This window comes from Seriola aureovittata, chromosome 7 (genome assembly GCF_021018895.1).
Source record: "Seriola aureovittata isolate HTS-2021-v1 ecotype China chromosome 7, ASM2101889v1, whole genome shotgun sequence".
Lineage (NCBI taxonomy): Eukaryota > Metazoa > Chordata > Actinopteri > Carangiformes > Carangidae > Seriola > Seriola aureovittata.
Window position 1 is genome coordinate 1,189,127 of NC_079370.1, and position 26,284 is coordinate 1,215,410.

The 26,284-nt window shown below is 41.0% G+C and overlaps 1 protein-coding gene and 1 long non-coding RNA gene across 4 annotated transcripts in view; one reads left to right on the top strand and one right to left on the bottom strand.

Moving 5' to 3' along the window:
* Positions 1-1,998: 1,998 nt before the first annotated feature.
* Positions 1,999-5,132, bottom strand: LOC130172523 (uncharacterized). The gene is made up of 3 exons (XR_008828275.1): positions 4,059-5,132; positions 2,960-3,019; positions 1,999-2,666 (listed from the first exon to the last, which is right to left on the bottom strand). It is a non-coding gene; the product is annotated as an uncharacterized LOC130172523 (long non-coding RNA).
* Positions 5,133-5,204: 72 nt separating this feature from the next.
* Positions 5,205-26,284, top strand: part of rgl2 (ral guanine nucleotide dissociation stimulator-like 2) — a 29,661-nt gene continuing 8,581 nt past the window's right edge. The window contains exons 1-11 of one of the 3 annotated variants that reach the window (XM_056381887.1): positions 5,205-5,381; positions 7,219-7,388; positions 17,444-17,491; positions 17,863-17,946; positions 18,040-18,206; positions 19,694-19,750; positions 21,342-21,538; positions 21,976-22,085; positions 22,530-22,745; positions 23,830-23,933; positions 25,153-25,237. In XM_056381887.1, coding sequence (XP_056237862.1) covers positions 7,230-7,388; positions 17,444-17,491; positions 17,863-17,946; positions 18,040-18,206; positions 19,694-19,750; positions 21,342-21,538; positions 21,976-22,085; positions 22,530-22,745; positions 23,830-23,933; positions 25,153-25,237 — 1,227 coding nt within the window. In that variant the 5' untranslated portion in view covers positions 5,205-5,381; positions 7,219-7,229. Of the gene's footprint in view, positions 5,382-7,218; positions 7,389-14,466; positions 14,749-17,443; positions 17,492-17,862; positions 17,947-18,039; positions 18,207-19,693; positions 19,751-21,341; positions 21,539-21,975; positions 22,086-22,529; positions 22,746-23,829; positions 23,934-25,152; positions 25,238-26,284 lie in introns of those variants that run through there. The other 2 variants (XM_056381888.1, XM_056381890.1) reach the window with 2 other exon arrangements.

The following is a 26,284-nucleotide window of genomic DNA, read 5'->3' on the forward strand; positions in this document are numbered from 1 at the left end:
TGTATTTTAACAAATCCTAAAATTTGCAGATTTGTACAAACCTCTCCAGTGCTCTTCCTGCTGAAAGCCTACTCCGAGGTGGACAAATGCCACATCTGCAGGACAGATGTGGCATCTAGAGGTTCATTTCTTCTCACAGGACATCCGGGATGTAAATTAATGTGATGGAGAACAAACATGGCTCTGATTACATTACACCAACTTCAGTCATCTAACACGTTTGCCACGAACAGTCTGTTACTCTCAGCACAGACTGAACAAACACACATCCAGTCATAAAGCAGAGACGCACATTGTGGAATGTATATCAGGAAACCTACAGTATGACTGCTTTACACAAACAGCGGACGGCTTTAAGAGAGCCGTCGACACGTCATTAGGTACTGAGATGATAAATTAAGCATATTCAAATTATACTCCGTAAAATTGCTTTAGGAGAATAACACATTTTGCTCTTTTGGCTACGGGCACCTGCCTCCAATCTAATCCAAGGCTGTGTTTGTTTATGTTTCCCTGTTCGTGTGTTTTCTTGTTTATGTCTTACACATTACTCACAGCAGTCAGCCGTGTGGGTAACACCGCCGTGCGGTTCAAAATGGCCCCTGGCAGATTAAAAAGTGGTAAAGTGCCAATTTCCAACTGTAACCGCTAGGCGGCGACCAAATACAAGGACTACAACTGCACTGGCAGTCTGAGGGCTGTTCAGGGTCATTACAGTCAGACTGAAGTTTGACACATGATATGATGGTATGATATGATATGATATGATATGATATGATATGATATGATATGATATGATATGATATGACAGCCTGTGGGGAACCTCTCACAGCTCAGCCATGTGCAACCTGTGATGAGGGATCATAAGTGGCCAATGTTTTGCTATAAATGCCACAGTCCTACAGAATTTTACTCAGACTAATACATATTGTACATATCATATATTTTCACACTGTATATATTGTGTATAGTATTATAGGCAAATTGGAGCCTATGGGTCAAAGCTGGCTCTTCAGCAAAAGCTAATGTCTTTCCTGCTGTAATTTGCATCAAATATTTGCATATTTTTTCACAAAGCTTCTGTAGGTTATGTGATACAGGGCTCAAGTAAATCTCATTAAACATGAAATTGTCCCATCTGATTATAATCAATGATTTGCAAGTGACTGTCAAGTCTTGTAGTGGAACACAGAAAAGTAATTTTTTGCAGAGTGAACATTAACATGAGGTGCTGCAACTCTAGCAAGGGACAAATCACATCTGCTGTTGGATACAATATTAAAACAAACAGTTTTATGAATCTGTTTTACTTTTGTAAGACATAAAACATGCAAAAATGAAATCCCCCAAGAAAAAAAATATCTCAGTACAGCTGTCTGTAAAACTCTGTTGGCCAATACTGAAAATAACTTGCCTGTGGATGAACCATATTGCTGAGCCCTGCTGTGTACTAATCCAATCATTGTATTGTGCCTACTATGTAAAGGTCCTGTTGTACATATCATAATTACACACTGACATATCATAACTGCTTTACATTTTAAACTTTACTTTATTTGTGTTGTACATATCACAGTTACAATCCTGTTTTTTATCACTACCCCACTGGCCGGTTGTTTTCTCTGTACAAGTTTATCTTTATATTTACTGTATCTATATGTTATATGCTAAACTGTATTTCTTAGCACTGGCACATACAATAAAATTAAATCTAATAAGTCAAAAAAGTTGGGAAACATTGTGTTTTCCTGAACACACAGTACTCTTGGTGATCACAGTGACATGATGGCTGCAGTAGTCACTGACACACCTTTCATCCCAACAGTGGAGGAAGGCAGCAGCAACATGTGTAACGTCAATCAAACTCTGTCACAGCAGCAACTCAGTGATAAGAGCATCAGCTAATTAATCAAAGATCGTTGAGAGAGTTAAGCATGACACTGTTCAGATTAGTGTGGTGATACACACATACACACACACACACACACACACACACACACACACACACACACACACACACACACACACACACACACACACACACATCAGATCGTCTCTGCTGGTCACATTGTATGTACAGTCCCAATGGTCGAAGTGTCTCCGTCAAGTGTCGTTACACCTGGACAGTTTAAAGGGTCCTGGTCTTAGATTCTCCAGGACAAGGACTCTTCCAGGAGATATTCCCTCATTTGGTGTCTTGATGATGGTGGTGGATCCAAAATACCTCATAGGTGTTCACTTGGTGATTGTGAAATCCACAGTGCATGAGTCAAATCATTTCCTTACTCATCATCAAAATATTCAGTGATGCCTGATGTCCTGTATGGCAGCATCTGATTTATTTGTGTTTGCTTTTTGCCTTTAATTTGTCACCTGTCTGTACACTACAGAGTGATGACATTTTAACGCACGGTTTGTGAAACCAGTTGTGTAATGTCTTCTGTGACTCTGCGAGGAGCTTTCCAGTGTTTGGAAAGGACCCTGATGATGTCATCAGGGTTACCTCAGCTTGGGTTTGGGCCAAGAAGCTTGCAGGTGTGTTTAAGAGAAGGCAGGCAATGCAAGATGCCATTGAGTTGGATATATCGGCGTCTGTTGCTTCCTTGACTTTTAATCTCTTGCGGGTCCACCAACTTTATGGAAGTGCATTACTAAAGTGCTGTTGACTGGAGATTAGGTTTGGGATTAATAAAAATGAGGATTAGGATCAATTTAGTTCAGGATTAAACCTTGACTTTAGGTTTAGGATTACAAAGAGTCAAAGGTTTATTTGACACATACAAAAACAACATGAGGTGTCGCATACTCAAAAAGCTGTGCTAAAAGATGAGTGTTATAAAAAGATAAAATAAATAAAGGAAAAAAATCAAGATAAAATTAAAATTTTAGTATAAATTAATCATTTACAATTAATCCATAATAGTGTATATTTAATCACATTATCATTTTAAAACCTCACCTAAAACCCTGAAGATGCACCTGTTTCCTCATCAGCCTGCTCTTCTTCTCTGTTCTGCTGCTGTTCCAGCATACACAATAATTCATTGATGGAGACATTTTCATGGGATTCCTCAACAGAAAAACTAAAACTAAAGACATAGAATCTAATAATACATAAGCCCATAATGTATTTAATTTTAAACCCACCTCCACCCCCGATAACCGATATTTGGAACTGATATGCCAACAAAAAAAACCACTGCTACATAAGGACTCTTGCCGTGGCATCAAGGTGTTTCTTCTCCAACACAACACCCTCCAAAATGATCAGACAGTTGAATCAACAACTGTCTAAATATATTTTAATAAAAACTGAACATTATAACCTTCATGAAGGAGGATTTACTGCAGAACTGTTGTATTACTCTACATCAGTTTTATCCAGATGTTCCTAATAAACTGACAACTGAGTGTATATTAGTAATTATCAGTTGTATGCACAGACTGCAAAGTGCCTGACTGGAATCAATTGGTTGATTTCAGTGCTGAACTGTTACACCTAGTAAACTAAATATGCTCTTTAATTTAATAGTTTTATCATATATTATTATTATTATTATCACCATATAACATGTTTTACCCCTCCCCTTTTAAAATGTAACACATTTAAACACAGTGATTTTACTTCTACTGTGGTAAAATGTCTTTTCTGTAACAGTAGTTAGTGACCCTTGACCTATGCTGTTGACGTGCTGACGTCAGTGAGGTGTCATCTCCAGTCTGTTTGTTGCTGGTCTGTCTGAACACAGTTAATGTTGCTGTTTTCTTCATCACAGTGTCAAACTACCTGCTGTTTATTTAAACTTACACTAGTTCTGCTCCAGCACTCACAGCTCTCTGCTTCTTTTAGCAACTTTCGCTAATTCAACTGTTACTTGCGTGCTGTTCAGATGCTAGCTACTTTAGCTTAGCACTTAGCGCTAGCTTCTCCCCCTCTCTCTCTCTCGGTGTGTCTTGGACCGACAGGTGAACTTGTTCATCAGAGTGTGGTGTTGTTGTAACTTCAGTGTAGAGGACTGTGATGTTTATTAAAACTTGAGTGATATCTTCTGTCTTACCTTGGATACACGCTCCGCTCGTTACCGCCGCTGCTCAGCCTGTGTCCTTCCGTATACACCGCAGCCTTTAGCGTGATAGGCTGTTACTCGTGACGTATAACCAATCAGATCGTGCTGTGGGCGGGACACTGCTCCAGACCACAGAGTGTTGAGTACAGACCAGAGACAGGTAGGCTACCTGAATCAAAGCAAAAGTTGATATTTTTAATTAATTTAGCTTATCGGTTGTCGGTTTAAAAAAAACATAAAAATACTTTTCAAGATATTTTTTGAATTTTGGCTTAAAGCAGGACGATTTGGTGGGACATTGTCCCCCGTGCCCACGCTTAGAGCCGGGCCCACAGGATCTAATATGACTTCACTCCAAACATAGGGAGAAAGAGTTCACTCAAATATTGGTAGGGACAATTCTGTCCTCTCCATTCTCCATTGTACTGCATAGATATGCAATAAGACAAATTTACAGAAGTCATAAGTTAAATATAAGGTTTGAGAAAAGGATTTCATTTTAGTAAGGATTAAGTTAGCTGTAAAGTTACTGTAAACTTTTGTTATGCAATAAATATGAACAGGAAGTCTATTAAATGAACAATATAAATTTCAAGTTGTTTTAAAAGCTGATCTGGACTCAGGGTTATGGTTAGAGGCAGGATTAGGTTAGATGAGTTGAGGAGTTTCGCCTACACCGTAGGTTTAAAGAAAGAAGAGCGCGCGTGTGTGTGTGAGAGTGCGTGCGCGCGAGCGAGCCGGCCGAGCGTAGATGCGTTAGTGAGCGCGGCCAGGCTTCTCCTCACGGCTCCCTGAAGCCTCATTTCCCCGGTGGAGCGGTGCATTGTGGCCGGGCCGGCGTACAGTAGGCTCTCCTCACACGGTACCACCCACAGAGACGGAGCTGTTGCCAAAGCGCTGAGTGCACAACATACAGGAACTGCGACGTCAGGGAGAGAGAGAGAGAGAGAGAGAGAGAGGAGACAGACAGAGAGGGAAGGGGAGAGAGAGAGGGAGAGGGAGGGAGAGAGAGTTTGCAGTCAGAGCAAAGTGCGCTATCAGCTGCTGAAGGCTGGACAGACGAGCAGCGTGGGGACATTGATAGGGGGGGAGAGAGAGAGAGAGAGAGGGTGGGGGTGGGGGTGGGGGGTTTGCGAGGCGGAGGTCGGAGACTCCCTCGTCGTCGTCGTCGCTGAAGATGGTACAGATCGGTGCGACTCTCCACAGCTGAGCCGGCCACTGTTCCAGTACAGCACCAGCGGTCACCCAGAGCTGCAGGAATCCAGCTGACCACAGTTGGACTGTCCTCATCCCGCGAATGACACTTGGCTATCAGTGAGTTGAAATACAGCTTCCTTCATTTCTCTTCCTCTATTTGGTCAAATAATTGTCGCCTATTTAGCAAATGTCCAGGGCCTTCATGTCACTGAATGACTCGGTAGGACGCAAATGTCCTAATGTGGCACACTTGTTTGTTTTAATAGGAGTGTCAGCACGCACAAACTTTCACAGCCCTCATACTGTCAGACTTTATTCTCATCCCCCAGCCTGCACTGTGACAGATGCTATCATTAACGCTGGATATAACTGTAGCACCACCCTATAGCTGCATTTACTGAGCAGAAAAGGAGCATTATGGGGTGTGACTTAACCGTAACCTAGTTACAGCTGTATGTTTGTGCCTCAGTCATATGTGTTCTGTTTGCTTTGGTCAGAGCCACTGAATAGCAGTCATTCAGACTCATGCATAGCCGTTGGTCAGGGAATAAACTGCACTGTTTATGACCTTTTTTCGCTGCAGGCCTGCATGTGTGTCTTTCTCTCTCTCTCTTCTTCTCTCTCTTCTTCAAAAGCGCAAACCTAACAGCAAAGATAAATGATCATGTAAGAGAAGGTAAGTGTTGCACAAATGCTTCAGAGCTGCAGGAGTCCCAGACAAAAGCACAATGGAAAGTTGGGAGTGCCAGCACATTTTTATTTCACACTTGAGGCTCTCAAGCTGCTGCTCTCTCTTATCCAGAGCTGTGACAGCAGACAGGGGTCCGGCGGCTTCCTCTCAGGTCATTTTCACCTGGATTAAAGTGTTAGCAGTCTGTTTGATTGATCATGTGGAGTTTTATTACTTAACAGCATCCACCCGACAACCATTCTGCGTATTTTGCTCACAAAGTCAAACTGGTTTCAATTTCAGGGTGGCATCACAGTGTGAGAGCACAGTTTACAAGTCCATAATGCTTATACTGGATCAGCCTCCCTCCATCTCTCTCCGTCCTGCACCTCTCTTCCTGAAGCAGTGTTTACTAGATGTCTATCTTCATGGCAATCCAAATGCCAAAGAGGGGAAAGGGAAATGGAAGGAGGGAGGGTGTGGGGGGTGGAGGGGGTGGAGTGCAATGCAAATCCTGAACTGCTGTGGGGCACAATGAGCGTGTTAAACAAATCAACTATGAAATGGCCTCTGTGTTACCATTAACTTATTGTAGTGTGTTCCTTTCATTTAAAAGTTATGTTTTTACAATCTTTGCCAAAGTAAAGCTGAGCCTGATGCTGTGTCCGACAAAGATCTTTGGCAGAATCAGAGAACAAACTGCCACTCAAACAGGGAACTTAATTTGACCATACAATGTAGAGCTGCATCGTTTAGGCAATGAATAACGAATTGATAATTGTTTTATTGTTTAAGTCATTTTTAAGTGAAAAATAATCTAAACATTCTCTTGTTTAAGCTTCTCAAATGAGAGTATTTTAGGCTTTTTCTCATCTTAACATTGTAGACAAATAAAGAGATCTAATGACATTTCCTCTTTTTCTGATGTTACAATTAATCAAGAAAATAACAAATTAATTGATTGTGAAAGTAATTATTAATTGCAATAATTTTCTTACATTTTTTTATCTACCCGTGTCAGAGTTTAGAGATTTGTCCACCAAGGCAATGCAAGTTCATTTTTATCGCCCCTTTTCGACAACAAAACAATTTAAAGTGCTTTATATAAAACATACTGTGTAATAAAAGGACATTTAGACAAGAAACATGAAGCAATCTAATAATATCAGCAGAAAAAGCTTTAAATTTTGCATTTATTTTATCTCGACTCTCAGGATGTTTTGCTTGATCAGCTGCTTAAGAGACCATTAAACACTTATTTTCCTCTGTTCTTCCTGTCTGCAGCAGCTGGCACCATGCTCCCCCGTAACTTGCGAACAGGTGGTTATGACCTGCCGGGGGTGGAGTCAAGCGACGTGCCTCTCATTGGCTATCGGCCTTTACCACTTGACGGCGACGCACCGAGCCCCCAATCACGGAGGGGGAGCGGCAGCGATGAATTGGAAACTTCGCAGGTGAGTGTTTTTTCCTTTCGCCTCAATGAAACACATTTTGTCAGGTGAGCTTACAGTTGTACGTGTGGTGTGGTACAGAGTGAGATGAAGTCGTAGTATTTCTCACAGCTTTGCTCTGTAAAGTCTCCTACCACCTACTTTGTTAGTTTTTCTTATGCTCACACAATAAAGTTGTTGGAGCTGAGAGGGAATTAGGAGGACTTTTCATTTGTCATGGCTCCCCCGGCCACCACGGCTAACAACGTTTAGAGCAGTCCTCCATGAAACCATGCGAGCTGCGTTCAGCTACCAGTTTCTTGAATAAACAGCAGATGTGGTTGGCTGGTTTTCAGAAAGCCCCGAGGGAATAAAGACAGTGTGATTCAGACAGAAAGAGAGAGATGAAGATGGCGTGATGCGTGTGTCGTTTCAGCTTTTCCACCACAGAGACCCAAATGCTGATATTTCACATAAACTGAATAAAGTCAACCATTCAAATCGATGAAAATGAAGCAATTCTTTCAGAGTGATCTTAGGATAACGACTCAGAACAGGGCAATAATATGGTAGTTTCACAACCAAAGCTTACATGGCATGATAACAGAGTTTTGCATGTTGTAATGCAATAGTTTTGAGCCATGTTAGCGGGATGACTCTAGTGAAGGTAATGTCGGTTGATCGGAAATATCTGATGTTCTGTGTCGACATTTCTGGTGGCTTGTGAATGACTTCGGTGTTCGCCTGACTTTTCGTTTAGCTCCACCAGGATGTTGACAATTTAGTTTTTTCCTGATATATCTCAACAATTATTGGAAGAATTATTATGAAGTTTTGTATACACATGCATGTTCCCCACAGGATGAATTGCAATAACTTTGGTATCCCTGTAAATTTCCCACAGGGTCTTCATCCAGTCAAAATTATAATTCAAATAAAAATCAGTACTTTTGTACATTTCCATCCTCTTGCGCTGTACTTCCTGTTTAGTGCTAATGAGCAAATGTTAGCATGCTAACATGCTAAACTAAGATGGCGAACATGGTAAATATTGGCATCAGGATGCTAGCATTATCACTGTGAGCATGTTAGTATGCTGACGTCACAGAGCCGCTGGCACAGCTCCAGACTCACAGTCTCGCTTAAATGTCTCGTATATTTACATTTTTTTCTGAACTCTTCTATTTAAAAGTGAGTTTCTTTTGTGGGACGAGCTTCTCAGCTTGAATGCAGTGTGTCACTGATAAGCATGACTCCAGAATAACACGAACTAAAGTTGAACTAAAATAGAGGAAGCTAGAAGGTTGATGAAACAGGTGAATTTCCCACGATCTTTCACCTCTGTTAATGTTTAGTGACTTGATGGTGATGTGTGTTGGGGCTTATCAGATCCACTTCAGTGTTATTTTCTTTTTGTGCTGTAAAAACTTAATTCTTCCACTATTCCACACTGGTAGTAAAACATTTTCCTTGAGTCATGACGATCTGTTGACCAACTCTCTTGCCCAAGTCACACATGACCTGCACAAAGATCTTTTTTTTTACTTCACACTGAGCCTCAAGAAACGCCTCCGGGCTAAGAAAAGAAGTTGCACTAACCGTGTCAGAATGAGAAGACTTCCTCCATGCTCATGTCACATGACGGCCGCTGGACCTCGCAGTAAATAATCTATGTGGTGGTTCGGCAGGTAGATGCAGCGTACATCTGCTCTCCTTATAAACAGTATCCAGTATCACAGGCCGTCTCCAAGGATAGTCTGTCAAGTGGAATCCAATACTGCCTCTTGCTCATTCTTTAATGAGGGAGACTTGGATGTGTGAGTCAGGGTGCATGAAGTGACAGCCTCCAGTGAACAATGAAGCTTTAAGATGAAGGAAACAAAGTGTTTCCAGGTTCAGTTTTCTTGATTGAGATGAGAATCAGACCAAAAACACTTTTACATTGTTAAAATCACAGCTTTTGACAATGTGCTTTGCATTTCTGTACTCTTGTTTGGTGATGGAGCTTACAATTTCAAGTCACATCAGATGATATCAAGTGGAGTTACAAAAGATTTTTCATCAGGTTTCGGTTCCAGCCCTTCAGATTCAAAGAGCTGGAGTTGTTCTGATCACGAATCGGAAATGCCCACGATACTTCCTAAAATACTGGGTCAGGAGGCGGCGACGTCAGTTTTCTCGCACATCAATTCTTCTTCGCTGCTCTAAAACAGTAGGCAGGTACGGGCAGGTACTGTTATACATGTGTGTAGTAGACTACGCCAGTTTAAAATATTTATCCATATGTTGTCAAGTATGAAAAGACCCCAATAAGTGACTTGTTTAAACAGCATTTGAACAGGAATGATTCTGTCCCAGGCTTTTTGATCCATATAAGTTGTTTCCACTGTAATAAAAGAGAGATTCTCATGTATTTGTTCATGTTTTACAAAGGGTTTAACCTGGGCCATTTCATACAACAACGACAACAAGCGTATCACTTCCATACAGGGTTAGTAGCATACAGCTGATTTTTCTAACACATTGGTATTGGATCAGTTCTCAGTATCGGCTGATACACAAGCTCAAGTATCGGAGTCTGTGTCCGTAAGGAAGAAATGGTATCGAAACATCTCTACAAAGAGCAAGGCTTTATCTTCAATACTCACCATTTTCTACTGACGCTCAGCAACAGAGTCATCCTAGAGAAAGCACAAATGCAAGTTTTTGTATTCGCAGTAGCTTCAATAGATCAGATAAGGACCAATAAGCAGCCCAGCTGTTATAAAGGGTTCTTTCAAAGTTATATTCACGACACACGAGTGGGAATTTTCTGACAGGTCAGAGTGTACTCAAAAAAAAGTGTTAGCCCATTGACTTTACTTCTTTCTTTTTCTTTTTTTATGTCTACACTTTTCTGTTTTTCTCCCTAAACATGATATGCAAATGAAACTGACAAGTTCATTCACCATTTTCAGAACGGGAATGAGGCGGTTTTTGCTTCCAGCGTCTCAGTCGGTGTTCTCATGAATTAAACCATTTGACTGCAGGGCACGTTGTCTGTTTGTCCCATGACAAGAATATAACCTCACGAGTTCTGTTTGAAGGCAGCTATAGATACACCACATGACCAAAAGTATGTGGACGAATACTTATGTCAGCATTTGGTCTGGGGTTTCTTTTTAATGGTTTGGGCCAGAACCTTTCATACTGATGAAGATAAATCTTTGAGAGAAAGCACACACTGATTTTTTAGTCAAAACTTTTTGGCAGCAGTTAAGACCTTTTCTTTTTCACATGGTAGTGCCAGGTCCATAAAGAAATGGTTTTCACAGTTTGACTGGCCAGCCCAGAACCCTGACTCAAACCCAGCCAACATTATTGGAATGAGCTGGAAGGCCGACTGTGAATGCCAGGTTATCCTCTCTGACAGAATTGCAAGGCAAAAGTGTCTATAGCTGGCCTGAACAAACCAACACTCAAAGGCACGGTGAAAAGCTGACTGTCACACAGAGGGGGGAGACGCAGTATTTTCAGAAAAGTCTCTCCTCGAAAGCATTGGGTGTTACACTTAGCTGTTCACATGGAAAATGAGAACAATAGCTGCGTGAAGAATGAAAAACACACAGTCTGAGAGAGATTTTCAAATCTTTCTTAGCAGCTGCGACTGTTGGCTTGTTGGTTTCGGGAAGTTGCAGAAATTGCTGGACACAGAGCCACCGATTGTGATGCCAGACAGGTGTTGGGGGAGGACCAGCGTTTCAGATGGAGTATACTGGTGCTTGTTATCAGCCGGCATCAGTGGCTGACCTCACTAATGCTGCTGTAGGAGCAAATCCCTGAAGCCATGTTCCATCACCCGGTTATAGCAGCATGATTTTCAAATGAGCTGCTCAACAGTCTCAAATAGGTGTAAAGTTTGGATATCCACATATTGTACTATGTTCATACATTACCTGCCTGGATAGTTAGTTACAATACCCATAAGCCCACCTCAGATTTTCACTGCTAGGAATTACTCACTAAAGTTGAATTAGAGGTGCCAGGTTAAGTCAGAGTTTGCGCACCACAGAGTCAACTATTCCCTCTGAACTAACTTTCAGAACATCACAGACTGACGATATCTAACAGAGTCATCATATCCAAGGGAAGAGTTTTTTCCCCCTTTAAGGGAAATAGAACAGCTTTGACCTGAATGCCACAGAGTTTTACTTGAAAGAGAGTAGATAACGGGCACCAAGGGATATATAGATGAAAGCGTGAGAAGAGGAGCAGAGAGAGAGATAGGAAGGAAGGGGTCGGGGTTGTGGACCACTCAAAAAAACAAAACAATGGTTATCTTTAAATAAAACTTCAGAAGATGTATTTATGACCCCCTGTTTGGTGGAGAGGCTTGTGTGAGGTTGTAAATAAGGGCGTCAGTGGTGTGTATTTGTTCAAAGCCAAAGCTTTTTGGCACAGCGGAGGCACAACTACATGGATTTATTTAAGGAAAAAGGTTGAAACTGGTTGTTTTCTGAGGCCGGGGGGTGGGGGGTGGGGGGGTCAAAATGGAGAGTCGGCTTCCTGCCTGCTTTTCTGGTGCCCTCCAATAGCTGATGTAGTTGTTCAGGAGGAGAGGTTGACTCAGCCTCAAGTTGTGATGGAAGGAGAGAGGAAGAAAAATAACTTCGCAACACGACAGCACGTCCTGCTTCCTGTGTTTGTCTCCACTTATTATGTACTTCCTGCATGCAGCTGGGGGTGGGGAAAGCTTAGGGCCCTCAGAGAAGATCTTACAACAAAGTTCATATGGGAAAAAGCGACAGTGTTTTTGATTGTTTTTTAAATCACGAGATTCATGAATAGCAGCAGCAGAGTCCTTTTTTTTTTTTAAACTAATAATCAACTCATACCACCCACCACTGTGGTCTATAATCATGATCCTTACCCAGCAGCCTTTGAGGCAGCTGAACTCTAAATTACACACGCTTTAAAAAGTTTCTCCACAGTAAAGGCTGGCTTCTCCCTGACCCAGATTCGGCCCGGTTTCAGAAGGCAAACTCAATCGACGCTCCACTGAATGTACTTTTATCTCAGGGATCTCTATATACCAAGGAACAAGGAAAAAGAGCAAAGGGCTATGGTTTCCTTTGTGGCTGTGATAAAGGTCCACAGGATCAGCACGCTAAAGTACTGAAGGCCAGACAAGTGATGAGTGAAAGCTTTAAATCACTTTCACTTTTTTATAAGTAAGCAGTAAGACTGTGCCTTGAGGGGAAATGATACTATCTTATATATAAACCAGTTATATTTAAAGCCTTTGTATCGCTGTGAGACTTGTCAGCTCTCAAGCCTGCGTCTATAAGACACGTCTAATTCCATAATTCTATCACGTTTTCTTCATATTCTCTCTCTTTTCAGACTTTGTTGAGTTTAGCAAAATGAAACAGGCAAATATCCTGAATCGGGTTTTATTTTTGTGTTATTATCCGTTCTCTTATTGCACTAAGACTTGCATTATTTAAGTTCGACTTCCTGTCATAACTGTTGGTTTACAGAGAAGTTTTTGCAGCTATGTTGCTTAGAGGATCTTTTTTTTTTTTGTTGTTGCATTTTCTTGTCAAAGTAATAAAATCCAAAACATAAATATAAAACAAAATACATTTTGATTGATTATGTTTGACAGCTAAATACCTTAGAATATAAATCCTGGATTGTATCAAAGAGTTTCAATATGTACTGTTTTAGACTGTAAAATACAGAGTTTAAAGTAAGGACCAAAAATAGACAAAGCTTTTACAAGATGTGTCTAGCACGGCCTAATAATAGGTGATGTCAAACTTGCAAATAGCTTTTTATAAGTCAGAGTAAATACAGTTTACTGCGAGGACTAATGCTCCTTAGTGGACATTAGCAGTCTACTCAAGATACTTCCCTCCCAGAGCAGTGCAAGTGACATTTTACACTTTGTTTGTTTGTTTGTTTTTACATCTAATGCAGATTTTATTTTGCACCCAGTTTGCACACTTTCACTATCTATTTATCTGGAGGACCTGACTTCTGGAGAACATAGTATTTCTGGTCTAATTAAAGCTGCGCTAATCAGTGTTATTATGCTATGTAGCATTTTTAGCATCTTTTCGCTCTATTTTACAGTCTGCAACTTTACTTTGCTTCAGTCTCACTAATCTTTTCAACCCTGTTTCTAGCCACAGTAAGCAGCTTTTATTTCTTTTGATAATGCTGATTCTCAAGCTAATGTTGCTCTGCGTCTGCTGAATATTTAAACAGGAATGGATCGCCGACACGTTTAAAATAAGAATTTGGGTACGGGGATAAATATTGTGTTTACAGCCTGTTCCATAAGTGTCCAAAAAAAAAAATCACTTATATTGCTTTGAATATTGTGCGTACAGTCTTGGCGATGTGTTAACGTACTAATAAGCAACTGCCCTTTACACACATACACAGCTGTGAAAGTCTCGCCCTAGTTAACGTGGCTTCACTCTCTGATGTCATTAGCCCCTTAAATAAACACAGCTTGCTTCCTGGTTTAGTGGCCGTCTGAACATTTATTACCTCTTGTTACAAGACCACAGGAATCTTACTGCTCCAACACCAGGTCAGGGCACAGGTACGAAGGCTGTCCAACTTCCGCCTGTTCTCAGATAGCGTCCTTCCCAACTGAACTGTTGCTTTGGTTAGCGCCGCATTAAACAGGATACTCGGCCAAACTGGTTTATCTGCATGGGAAGGTCATCTACAAAGCAAAAGAGAACAGGAGAGCACAGAGGAGAGATTGAAAGAGAAGGGGTATTGTTCTGGAAATAGCTTCGGGGCTTTGTCTCTGTGTGTGTGTGTGTGTGTGTGTGTGTGTGTGTGTGTGTGTGTGTGCGTGTGTGTGTGTGTGTGTGTGCGTGTGCGTGTGTCTGTGCAGGCAAGTGCCCATGCACGTGTCTACTGATGAGAGCCTTTATTTGTGTGTGGCTGTATGTGAGGTTTTCATGTGTGTATATGGGTTACTGTGTAAAAAGTGACTCACTGAAAATGAGTGTTGGTCTATCCACACAGCCTATCCCTATCTCTGTGTTTGTAGTGTGTGTGTGTGTGTGTGTGTGTGTGTGTGTGTGTGTGTGTGTAATGGGAGTGCCAAGGCTTGCGGGGGCCGGACTTAGCTCCTGCTTCAGGTGTGTCTTTGTGATACATAGCCACAAGACTTGAATAGTCAAACGGTAAAGACCTAAACACACAGAGAGAGGTCAACTGAGGAAATAAGAGACGGTGAAGTCAAGAAAGAAAAAAAGAAAAGACGGAACAACAGATGAGAGAAAATGGGGAAAATGAAACTGCCATTTCTACCTTCATCCTGAAAATTTCCAGGAAGTTCAGGGATTGTTACCTGTCTGGACTTGCTGAGGGAAAGGTGACTTGTTTTTGTCTGTGTCTGTTTGAGCTCATTTCATGGGAGAGAAAGAATCACAGGCAGATTTGCGTAGAAAACAGCAGGGATCACGCAGGCAGGCAGAATAACAGGTTTGATAAACAGACTGTATTTTTCAGTGCAGTAGGCTGCTTTGTGAAAGCTTCCTTTGTGGAGCGTCTGCTCGGAGCGTTGACCTTCGATCAAGTCGAGTCAAGGTAATTTGAAAGAGGCTAGCAGAGGCTAACACATGCCTATTACAGCTAATTACAGCACAGGTTGAACACAGAAGAATAGCAGACCACAGCCGGCAGCAGCTTCTGCTCACTTCACCTCTGCTCTGTGAATGAAAATGTTTCTTGGCTCACACTGTCGATTTGCATGTGAGAGAGCTCACAAGTCAGAACATGCAAAATGAATAAAAACGAAAGGCAGATCATTATTTTATTTCATTTTTTGTGAAGCCGATTAACAGTCAGAAGGGTTTAGAAGACGTTGTGTTTTGTTGTGTTCGTTTTGAGTTTGTTGCCAAGGTGGTTTTTTTTTTTTTTTAGATGAAAACTGTTGACTCACAGCGAGTATGAACCATCTCGAATTGTCTGGAGATTTCACCAGACACCCGGGATGACTCCACTCTGCGTTTTACTCATGCATTTTTTATCATGGAAAAAGTCACAGTTGTGAAATCATCAGTGTCGGTGTAAAGTGTAAAGTGATATTGATCGGCGTATTAGTTTAATGCACAATCTGTGATCTACAGTTGATGTAAACAAAAGAGCGGCCCCACCCACCACCAACAATTCACACTACAAGAGAGGAAGCAACTGTCATTCTCAAATTGGTTGACAGCTAATTTATTGCAAGAGCTGCAAGAGAGTTTTTTTTTCTAATGCTGTGGAAGATTTTCTTTTCGTCAGTGAAACGTGCCTGTATCAGTTTGGACGTCCCACATGCTGATTTTTGCATTTAAAATCTTACTAAACTAAAAGTGCAGAAGTATTAACAACAAAATGAACTTAAAGTTAGTCAATCTGTAGAAAAACTTATACAGTATATTCTTACATTTTATATTACTAGATTATTAATACTGATGCATCAGTGTTTAAGAAGCATTTTACTGTTGTAGCTGGCTCATTTAAACTACTTTATACAGTTTGTTAGAGTAGTTTAGTCCAGTGGTTGCTTGCTCCTTTTATTCAAGGGGTCACAAGCCGAAAAAGAAAAGCGATGGAACCACTGGTTTATAAGCTTATAATATGTTTATTTTTAATATAAAATCGTAATCTGTAAAATAACTAGTCAACTCCACCTGTCAAATAAATGTAGAGCATTAAAAACTACAGTAGAGTAGAAGTATACCGTAAAGTTGCATAGAATAGAAATACTCGAGAAAAGTACCTCAACTACACTTGAGTAATTGTGCTTAGTTACTTTCCACCTCTGGCCTTTAATGACACAATAAAAACCTCTGGCTTATAATATTAGCAGTTCTTTAGCAGCATAGAGTCACCAGGCTCTTATCTCGCTGCCTGTGCTGACAGTATTCAAATGTCTCTGGAGTGCGAGTGAATGTCACTGTATTCTCTTCTTCTCTCTGCTGGAGAGCTGTGACTCATCATCTGCTGCCTGTAACGTGACTCGCGCTGCAGGAGACTGCTGTCCAAGAACTGTGTGTGTGTGTGTGTGTGTGTGTGTGTGTGTCAATATTTAGTTGCTCATAACACTTTGTACAAATACTGGCTGGATTTAAGTCGATTTAAGTCTGCAAGGAAGTTTTCTAATTAACCATCAGAACTTCCCATTATGGCACGCATGACTGATGTTATAGTTTAATATCCATTTGTCCTCTGTATCCGGGTGTTTTTCTGGGTGATGTGTTTGTGTGATTGGCAAACACAATGCTGGATCGAGAGAGCTAAACCAAGTTGAGCAATAAACTAAAATTGTTCGATTATGATTTTAAACTCTGATTAACCCGCCCTCTTATCTGTATCAAATTAACCTGATTATTTGTTTGATCAGTGATTAATATTATGTTAAAAACCATGTTGAATTTGGAGGATAATTAGTAAATCCTGTGTAGGTTGTTATGGCTTGTACACGCTGATAATGTGTGGGCTGCATAATATTTATTAGACCATGTAACTAAAATTCAGACTGCTTGTTACACACACACACACACACACACACACACACACACACACACACACACACACACACACACACACACACACACACACACACACACACACACACACACACACACACACACACCCCTGAGCCCTCAAAATGATGTTATTTCATTTTGCGTGCACAGGTTATTATCTTGTGCAGATTATATGTTGGAGCAGGATAATAACTCGTGTGTGGAGCCTAGTGGTTAAGGCCTCAAGCAAGTCCAGTTGCTTCGTATAGAACAAATTCAAAGATGTCTGTTTACAAGTTCCCATTTTTTTATGTGGCTTTTTTCTTGTGAAATAAAGACTTGCTGTTTTTGTAGTTTAGTCTTACCATGTGAGCTTATGGAGACTATGATTGTCAGGATTAGTTTGCCTTCATATTAAATAGACTAGGGACCAGAGTATACACATAATTATTATGTGATGTGTTGCTTTACTGCGGATTCACTTATTTGGTGTAATGCCTTTTTATAAGAAGACAAGCACATTATTAATGTTTGTGTGTCTCTGCTCCGCAGGCAGAGCCCTCACCGATGAAGACTACCTGGTACTGTCCTCTGGATCTGGTAAGGCCGAGTGTGTCGCACATTGCAACATGCACAAGATACTGAGCCTGTGTGAACCAGTACCAGTAGAAAATAGGGTAACTGTGTCAGGGCCTTTCCTCGAGGCTAAAACCGGATCGTTCGAGCTCCCTGCACTGTAGCGTGTGAGAGATGAGTTCAAAGCAGCTTGATTTTATGCCTTTTTAAACACATACATGGATGTTGGTTGTCTCCAGTAGAACAAATTACATCTCAGTCATTATTATAATGAGACAGTCTGACAGTGTGAGTCTGTAAAGTCAGTAAAATGCTAAAGTTAAATTTAGTACTTGTAATCAGTATCAACAGCCTTTAAATGAACAGTGTCGTAACTTGGGTTTTCTGCTCTACAGTCCACTGTGGTGGAGGAAGAGGAGGATGGAGTGATCTACACAGTGGTGGTCAAACAGCAGCATGCAGGCCCCACCAGTCCACTGGTAAGCTATATAAAGTATGTGACTGACTGAAAAAGCCTCATTTATATATATAAACACTAGCTTCCTTTCTTCTTCCTTCCTGCCTCCCTCCAGTCAGCAGGTTCTCGCTCCCAGTGTGTGAAAGCAGGGACAGAAGAGAAGCTGGTGCTCCACCTCCTCCACTCCTTTTCTATGGGAGACTCCTCTTTCATCACCATCTTCCTCTCCACCTACCGCTCCTTCACCTCCACACTGAGAGTGCTGGACATCCTCACTGACAGGTAACAAAGAGTTCCACCTCTTATCAGCACAATGTTTGTGTTGAGTGTAGTTTTTGTCCGGTAAGGGAAAGTTTTTAAAAAGGCAACAACAAAACAAAATAACAGAGAAACAAGTGCTATGATAGCAGTTCCACATGCAGTGATGCACAGCAGCCACAGCAGCTGTCAGTTTCCTGTCTGACTGGGTTTGTGCAGTTTGAAGCGGGAAAGCTCAGACTGATCCTGTCCAGTGGGAGTTTGGGTGGAGGAAGACAAAAAGTGAAGAGAGAGACTGTGCCAACTCAGCTCTTGCTAAATTGGAGGAACAGATCTCATAAAACAAGACAAAGAGTCTGCAGCCGCGCTAGCTGCTCTGTGAGGCTGCACTTAGGCACAGCTGCTTTGAACTAAATGCTAATGTCAGCATGCTAACATGCTCACACAGACAATGCTACCATGCTGATGTCTAGCCGGTGTAATGTTTACCATGTTCACTCACTAAGTTTAGCATGTTGCTAATTGGCAATAAACTCAAACCACAGATGAGGATGGCAACATCAGTTTTACAGGTATTTGGTTGCAAACAAAAGCACTGAATATATTAGAATTTGAAGATGTTGCAGGGTTAAAGGATCACCAACGTTTTGCAATTCATCCTGCAGGGAACATGAATGTAAATTTCATGGCAAATGTCAAACTCATAGAGCAAAAGTCAGCGGATCACCAAAGTCATTAGGACACATTATCTGGGAACCATGAATGTCAAATTTGACAAATTTTGTGCCAACATCCATCATGTAGATGTTAAGATATTTCATTAGCTACATGAAAACTTTGACAAGCAGGTGCCACTACATGGAAGGTTAGGGTTAGTTATTGTTATTATGTTATTATGGTATTGTTTTGATGAGGGAAACCCTAGCAGCAGAACATTTCCTATTGTGCGTTTAAATGTTCACATTAGAGTCTGCTATGCTAATTTCCATTTTCACAGTCTAAGCAGGTGTTAGTTTAGCTTTGCACTTTGTCTTCAAGCTCGGTCTAATGTAAACAGCAGTTTCTAGATTAATGGCGTCACTTAATTCAGAGACACTTCACGTTGCAGGATGCACCTGTGTGGTGGTTTAAAATAACTGCAGCTTTGTGTTTTTCTTGGCAACATGAGCTAAAAAAAGCTTGCTTGTGAAAGCTCTTGGTTCTTTTATAAAGTCTTTATTGAATAACGGAGGCATTTGTATGAAACACCTGCTTGGAAAGTTTTCCAGAGATGCAACACAAAAGAGAGTCAGTTTAGTTGCACTTACTTCCTGCCAGGATGCTCAGTAAACATTGGGACAGCACCTTAGCTAAAACACCATCTTTGGAAAAACAAGCCATAAATACGTTTAGCACAAAGCATGAGAATTATTTCTGACACAGTAGATGCACGTATTTGAAGTTGAATGGAACTCTGAAGCTGGTGTTTTGGTTTTTTTCTCCTCCACTAACTTTTTCTTTTTTGTTCACAGATTGGAGAATCCACCTGGGGACAGCGAGAGGAGCCAGACGAGACAATCTTTCAACAAGTGAGTTTTTGAAAACGCTATCTAACGTCTCTGTGGAAGTTTTAGTGTCTTTGTGTGCAGCCCTCTAAAATATGTTTTGCTTTTTGCTTCTGTTCTGGGGGGATATTATTATTACTAGGCAGTATTATTATTTAAAACTATGATAAAAAATTTTATTCAGGTTCTATTTTATCAAAACAAAATGAATTGTTAACGTAAAACATGATCATTAACCGAGTGAACAACAACAGAAAACACCAGCACAAAAGATAGCAACAGGAACGAGCTATTTCTTTGACATAGTTTACCAGTGTTCTGAGATGAAGCTGTTTAACTTATGGAAATGTTTAAGTTGAGCTAACTACTGTTCAGAAGACAGTAACAAGCTGTAAAGAAAACACTGACACGTCTCTTAATAAAGTTGCTATGGCTAACATGTTAGCAAACAGTTTCCTATTTACACATCCAGCAGACACAGAGTCAATGTTAGCATTTATTTGGAGTCGTGTTTCCGAATCTAAGTCCAACATTCACTCTCTTTTAGCTCTGTTTTTGGACTCCGCTCCCTCCCCAGGAAAATATCTCACGCTACTCTGTTCACCACCTACTTGCTAAGTTGATGAGACCAAATCGAAACAGTAAAGCGGCTAAAACCAAAACAACAAGCTGAAAGGTGCTAAAATACTCTGCACACTGAGGGGGACTGCAGATAGTCGAGAGATCTCTGTACGTGTCATTTCGACCAATTAATATGAAACAAATATTTATTATTAATGCACCAGAAGATAACATTGTTAGACACGCATGGTTTTCGAGTGTTTTGTGCACAGACATGTTTAACTAATGGAAATGACAGTGTACTTGAACTGACTTACTGTTTGAATGAATAACTCAGACGACGTGGAGGGCAGAAAGTGTCAGGCCTGTTTTACTGTAAAGAAGAGTTTGTATTTAAGCCTGCAGTGTTGTCTTATACAGGAAGCTTTGTTGTCTGGAAAGGTGGGAGAACACATGTAATGGCCCCACCAGTGCTGCACTCCATCTTTCTTTGGAGAGGTTCTCGGTGCTGCTAGCCCAGGCTTACTCACTGATGGATGTGTATGGGTTTTCTTTTTTTATTACTTCATGTAAGCAGGCGATCCATCAACATCTGTTAAAAGAACACAATCTTGATCCTTTGTTTCCCCTAAATTATAGATCCGTCTCTAAGCTGCTTTGCTTGTCTAAACGCCTTGACAAGGTGATTTCTTGGAAACTTTTGAGACATCTTGGAAAAATATCAATATATTCAATCGATTCCAATCTGCAACAGCTTGTTTATCTGCTTCCAGCGGTGCAGCTACAACCAGGAATTAAACCAGAAACATATCCTATATAACACATCTCTTCATTGGCCCACATCAAGAACTGATGACCTGATTTACCCCTACAGCACTGTCCTCAGAAGTCAGATCCGTGTGGAGGTCAAGGCTAGAAACAAAAGATTATCAGGTCTTTGATGTTGTGGCCCTTGAAGTGAGATCCCCAGAAGCTCTGAAAATAGTGCATCAGAATAATTTCTTTCTTAAGCATTTTGCTGATCTCACCCTTTTCCCCCTCTGGGCCCCCACAGAGCGGTGTGTACCGTGTTCAGCACATGGCTCACGGAGTATCCTGAAGACTTTAAGAGTTTGGGGGAGCCCGATCGCCTGCTGCGCCTCGCTCCCCTGCTCCCTCAGGACTCCTCCTCTGCAGCCGACCTCCGCGCTCGCCTCCTCAGGATCGCCGAGGAGCTCAGCGAGAAAGCCCTGCTGCCAGACGCCCATAAAGGTCTGTATTTTAACTGGGATTTAAATGACACTCTTGAATCCTCGATAGATGAGGTTTTCATGTAGAACTTCACTTGTTTTATCACTTTAAATCACAAACGGAGGCTGAGAAAATACAGGCTGAGCTGGTTGTGGCTTCCTTGATTTGAGGAATGTGACTAAACAGCTGCAGAAATGTAATGTTCAAAACTGTGGAGCGCCTACAAGGTTATTGAAATATCCTGAAATAATCTGGAAACTACAGCTGAACTTCTATGAAAGCCAAAGGTGGCTGTGGTTGCTGCTGTAATCTTTAGCCAGTGTAGTGGATGGCAGTCTCAGCAACTATCAAATGGATTCCCGTTACATGTGGTGCACACATTCATGGTCTCCAGAGGATGAATCCAATTACTGCTTTTTCTTTTCCGCAGTTTTATTGAACATCCTTACATTTTGCAGATCAGAGCAGTTTCATGACCCCGCCTCCTGACCCCTCCAAGTTTGAACCCACCAGCATCCTGGGATTCCCTGCACCTCTCATTGCTGAGCAGCTCACCAAGATAGAGACAGTGAGTTCACCTTTAAGCCTGAACATATTCTTTTTAAGGTGGCATGAAGCAAAAAATGTTGACAATTCATGGTCAAGTTATTGACAAGTTATTTGGTTTATTCTGACATTTACAGAATATGTTTGCATGCGACTGTCTGTACCTGCTTTTAAGTGGCTGTTGAGTCTGTAGATCAGTTCAGCTACAATCTGTTAATTAATGATTAATAATTTTGTATTTTTCGCTCTATTTTAATCACTGTTTAAAACAGGATCCACCCATTTTCAGGGTTGAAGTTTTTACTGTTAAAACCAGCGACAGCAGTTTGTTTAGAATACAAAGACAGTAAATGGTACTTACAGTAAGATGAGCCACCACAGAGAGGTTCCACCCACAGAAATGAAAGCTCTGTCAACAGATGTAAACAGGCTGTAATTCATACCTCTGTGTGCCGTCACATCTCAGGAGCTGTTTGTCCGTCTGGTCCCGTACCACTGCCTCGGCTCACTGTGGTCTCAGAGGGACAAGAAAGGGAGGGAAGGCGTTTGCTGGTCCGTCCGGGCCACCATACGTCAGTTCAACAAGTTGGCCAATGCCGTGCTAGCATCGTGCCTTGGCCCCACGAAGCTGCGCAGCCAGCAGAGAGCTCGTCTGCTGGAGAAGTGGATCAGCGTGGCAGAGGTCAGTAGAAGAAAATCACAAGGTCACAGCACATAAAGTGAAGCATTTGATGCCATAAACACAGATTTTTACAGTCTAGAAATGGAAAATGGGGTTCGCGCTGAATTAAAAACAGTTTGTCAGTTGGGGTTTCAAGTCTTCCAAAAGCCTCCACTGTGCATTTTCCTACCATAAACCCCCATAATCCCCTAACCATAATCCTATTCTCAGCTCTGACTGTGCACATAGCATCACAAAGTCACAGTCGGCTTGGCTGGCTTCTGCTGTGACTAGGCTACTAATAATTTCACTTCAATCAATAACTGAAAGCAAAACAAATTAATGAAGTTTTGATTTATGGTTCTTTTCTGCACCGTGCAGCAACAAATAACAAAACTGTGCGCTCCCTACTCGGGTGCATTGTGTGGTGAAACAAGTTTGCTGCAAGATTAAAGGAGAGATTGTTCAAATCAGCATTTTTTTTTTAAGTTTGAGGTGTGCATGCAGTTCCAGTGCGCCTTTAGGAAACTGAAGAGGAAATGTACTTTTCATGAACGCTAATGTGCTGAGTCAGAAAGTCAGCTGTAAGACCTCAAGGCAAACAGTGAAATTTTAAATCTGCTTAAAAAACGACAGTATTATACAAGAGGAAATGTGGATTAGCTGAAGCCTGAAACAGTGTTATAGTTATTGTGCACAATAATCAGCTTCTTCTATAATTTCAAGGAGCTTGCACCAAAGACAGGATCTGCTCCTGTCCTTTGATGTTATGGTCACATGAGCCTTTCTCCGTCTGTGAATAAACACAGATTCATTCATTTATTCTCTTATGAAGCTGCACAAAAACACACACTCCAACATCCTCTTTGGCAAAGTGAGATATCACTAGTTTTCTGCCAAAACGCTGTCCCAAGCTCACCCCAGGTTTCGCTTTGGACAAACCTCTTTAGCAGAATACATTATTCAGCACATCAGGCTGACACTGTAACTTAACACCAGCCAGACCCGCACCCACAGCGGTTCTCAGTTACAGTATGAGTATGTGTATGAATGTGTGTGCGTTTGTGTGTGCATGCAAATGACTGTATTCATCTGTGTTCAACAGGAGTGCCGAGCCAGAAAGAACTTCTCCTCACTGTACGCCATCGTGTCGGCCCTGCAGAGTAACCCCATCCACCGGCTGAGGAAGACGTGGCAGGACACCGACAGGTCTGTGGCTGAACAACTCGCTCTATTTAAAGGGGAATTAACACCCAGACATTTAAAGGTTTATGGCCACAAAGAGAAAATAACTGCACTTGAAATTGTTTTACAGCAGCAACTTCACAAAAACTAAAAAAACAAAAGAGATTGATAATAAACAGGTACAATTAAAATGCCAAATTATAAACAATGACTCAAATAAACTTGAAATATTTAAAGAAATTTTTTTTTTAAAGAATAAAATTAAAAACTTTAACTAATATGTTCTGAAAATGTATTGTACAATGATAGTTACAAAGTGCTTTACAGAAAAAACGAAGAAAAAAAGTAACATCCAAAATATAAACTATAAAACAAGATAAATATATGATAGAAAGGTGCCACATGCATATATATATATGACTATGTTATATGAATATAATGTCTGAGGTTCAAAAGAAAAACAGATGAGATTGGATTCCCCCATAGAAAAATACTTAGAAATATTTAGACAAGTAGACGAGTAAATAAGTATAAAAACTTTCAAAAGTGTGTTGTGCAGCTGTATTTCAGTGAGTGAAGTCTGATGTGCACCATAAATCAGGTGTGAAATAGTAGTATGATTTTCTACAGTACACCTGGATGTGTATTACAGTTGGTATTGCAGTATTAACTAATGGAGGACTGTTATCGACCTCTGCTGGTTACCGAGGAATTGCAGCTGTGTCATCTCAGGTGTCTTTCACAGATTCCAGTGGCCTGATACTGAAACAAACAAGGATGTCTAATTTTCACACGGTATAATTACTTAATTACTAAGTAAGAGTTTGTTATTGTGCACGTGGGCTGAGTGGCACGCCTATTGTAAACAGAACAGAGCCATTATTTATGTGGTTAGTCTCACCTGTGCTTCTCCTGTGAGACACTTTGACCTGAGGAGACGGTATATAAAGGACACTAGGTAATAAGTTGAGTAATAAACACAGATTTTACTTACACGCAGCAAAATTCTTTGTCAGGCTTCGGTAAATTACATTTTTCAACTCTTGATGATCTGCAGCAAATTCAGCAGCTCGTTTTATCTGTTTATCTGTTTAAGTAAAGAAGTAAATCTTTCTTTCTTTAAACACATAATGATAACAGGCCACTTCAGTAGCGTTGTCCTCACAACATAAGCTGCAAAAACAGTCGTAAATGAAAAGTGAATATTTACTGTAAATCAACTCAATGATTTGTTGCTTTACAGGGAGGCAATGAGGAGATACGAGGAACTGTCAGAAATATTCTCAGAGAAGGACAACTACTCTCAGAGTCGAGAACTCCTCAAGGAGGTAAGCTGATGTCAACATAATGGACATGATGGAAATGTTATATTCTGTACCTTTTTCCACTTGGCTGACGTACAAACAGGACATCAGACTCTGAGCTTCTCTTACTGTGTGAACAGAGTGAGAAACTTGATCAGTCATGGCGTGCACAGGCTGGACTATGACACAGCATGTCACCACTTTTGTTTTTTAAACTTAAAAGTAAAAGGTCCAAGCCTGAAGTTTCTCCAGAGCTTGTCATTTGACCACTCGTGTGTTGTTTGATAAAACTAACCGGCGGCCTACGAGCTGCAGAAGCAGTGTCTCATGCTGGAAAGCTGCCAGTTTGAGCTCTCGCTCACAGGGTTGTAATGTTGGAGTGGAGTGTTGGTTTGGAATCAGATTTCATAAACACTTTTCTGATGTCTTGGACTCGTTTCAGGCCTATTTTCACTCTGATCCATGTTGCTCTTGGCTGCTGTTCGATGCTTTTACAGCTTATCTTTTCACTGCCTCGCTAAAAAATCTGCAAAGATGTTTTTTTCTCCACCTTTCCCACCCATCACCACAGCTGTAGTGAAACCTCTGTGTACAACATGTAACAGTAAACTGTGGATACATACTCCTGAACCATAAAGAAAGACACTGTTTACTGCATGTTTACTGTACACTTGGTTTTGAATTTGCTCTTCCATCATTCTGGTATTATATCAACATAGTTTCTTTTTACCTGAGTTTGGAAAATTACTATTTAATGTACGAGCTAATCCATGAGTAAAACAGTGTCAAATACTCTCCCAGCCTCAGTTAGTTGTTTCAACATCATGAGAGGCGGGATATTGCTGAACACCGCTAACAGTCTACAGCCATGCTAGCAGCTCTGTGGCTGTACTGACGTGCTTTGTGCACTGAGCTACTTGCTAACGTCAGCATGCTAACATGCTCACAATCACAACGCTAACGTGTTGATGTTTATCAGGATAACCACCTTAGTTTAGTGTGTTAACGCGCTAACGTTTGCTAATTAGCACCAAACACAAAGTATAGCTGCACATGAGGACAATGTCATTA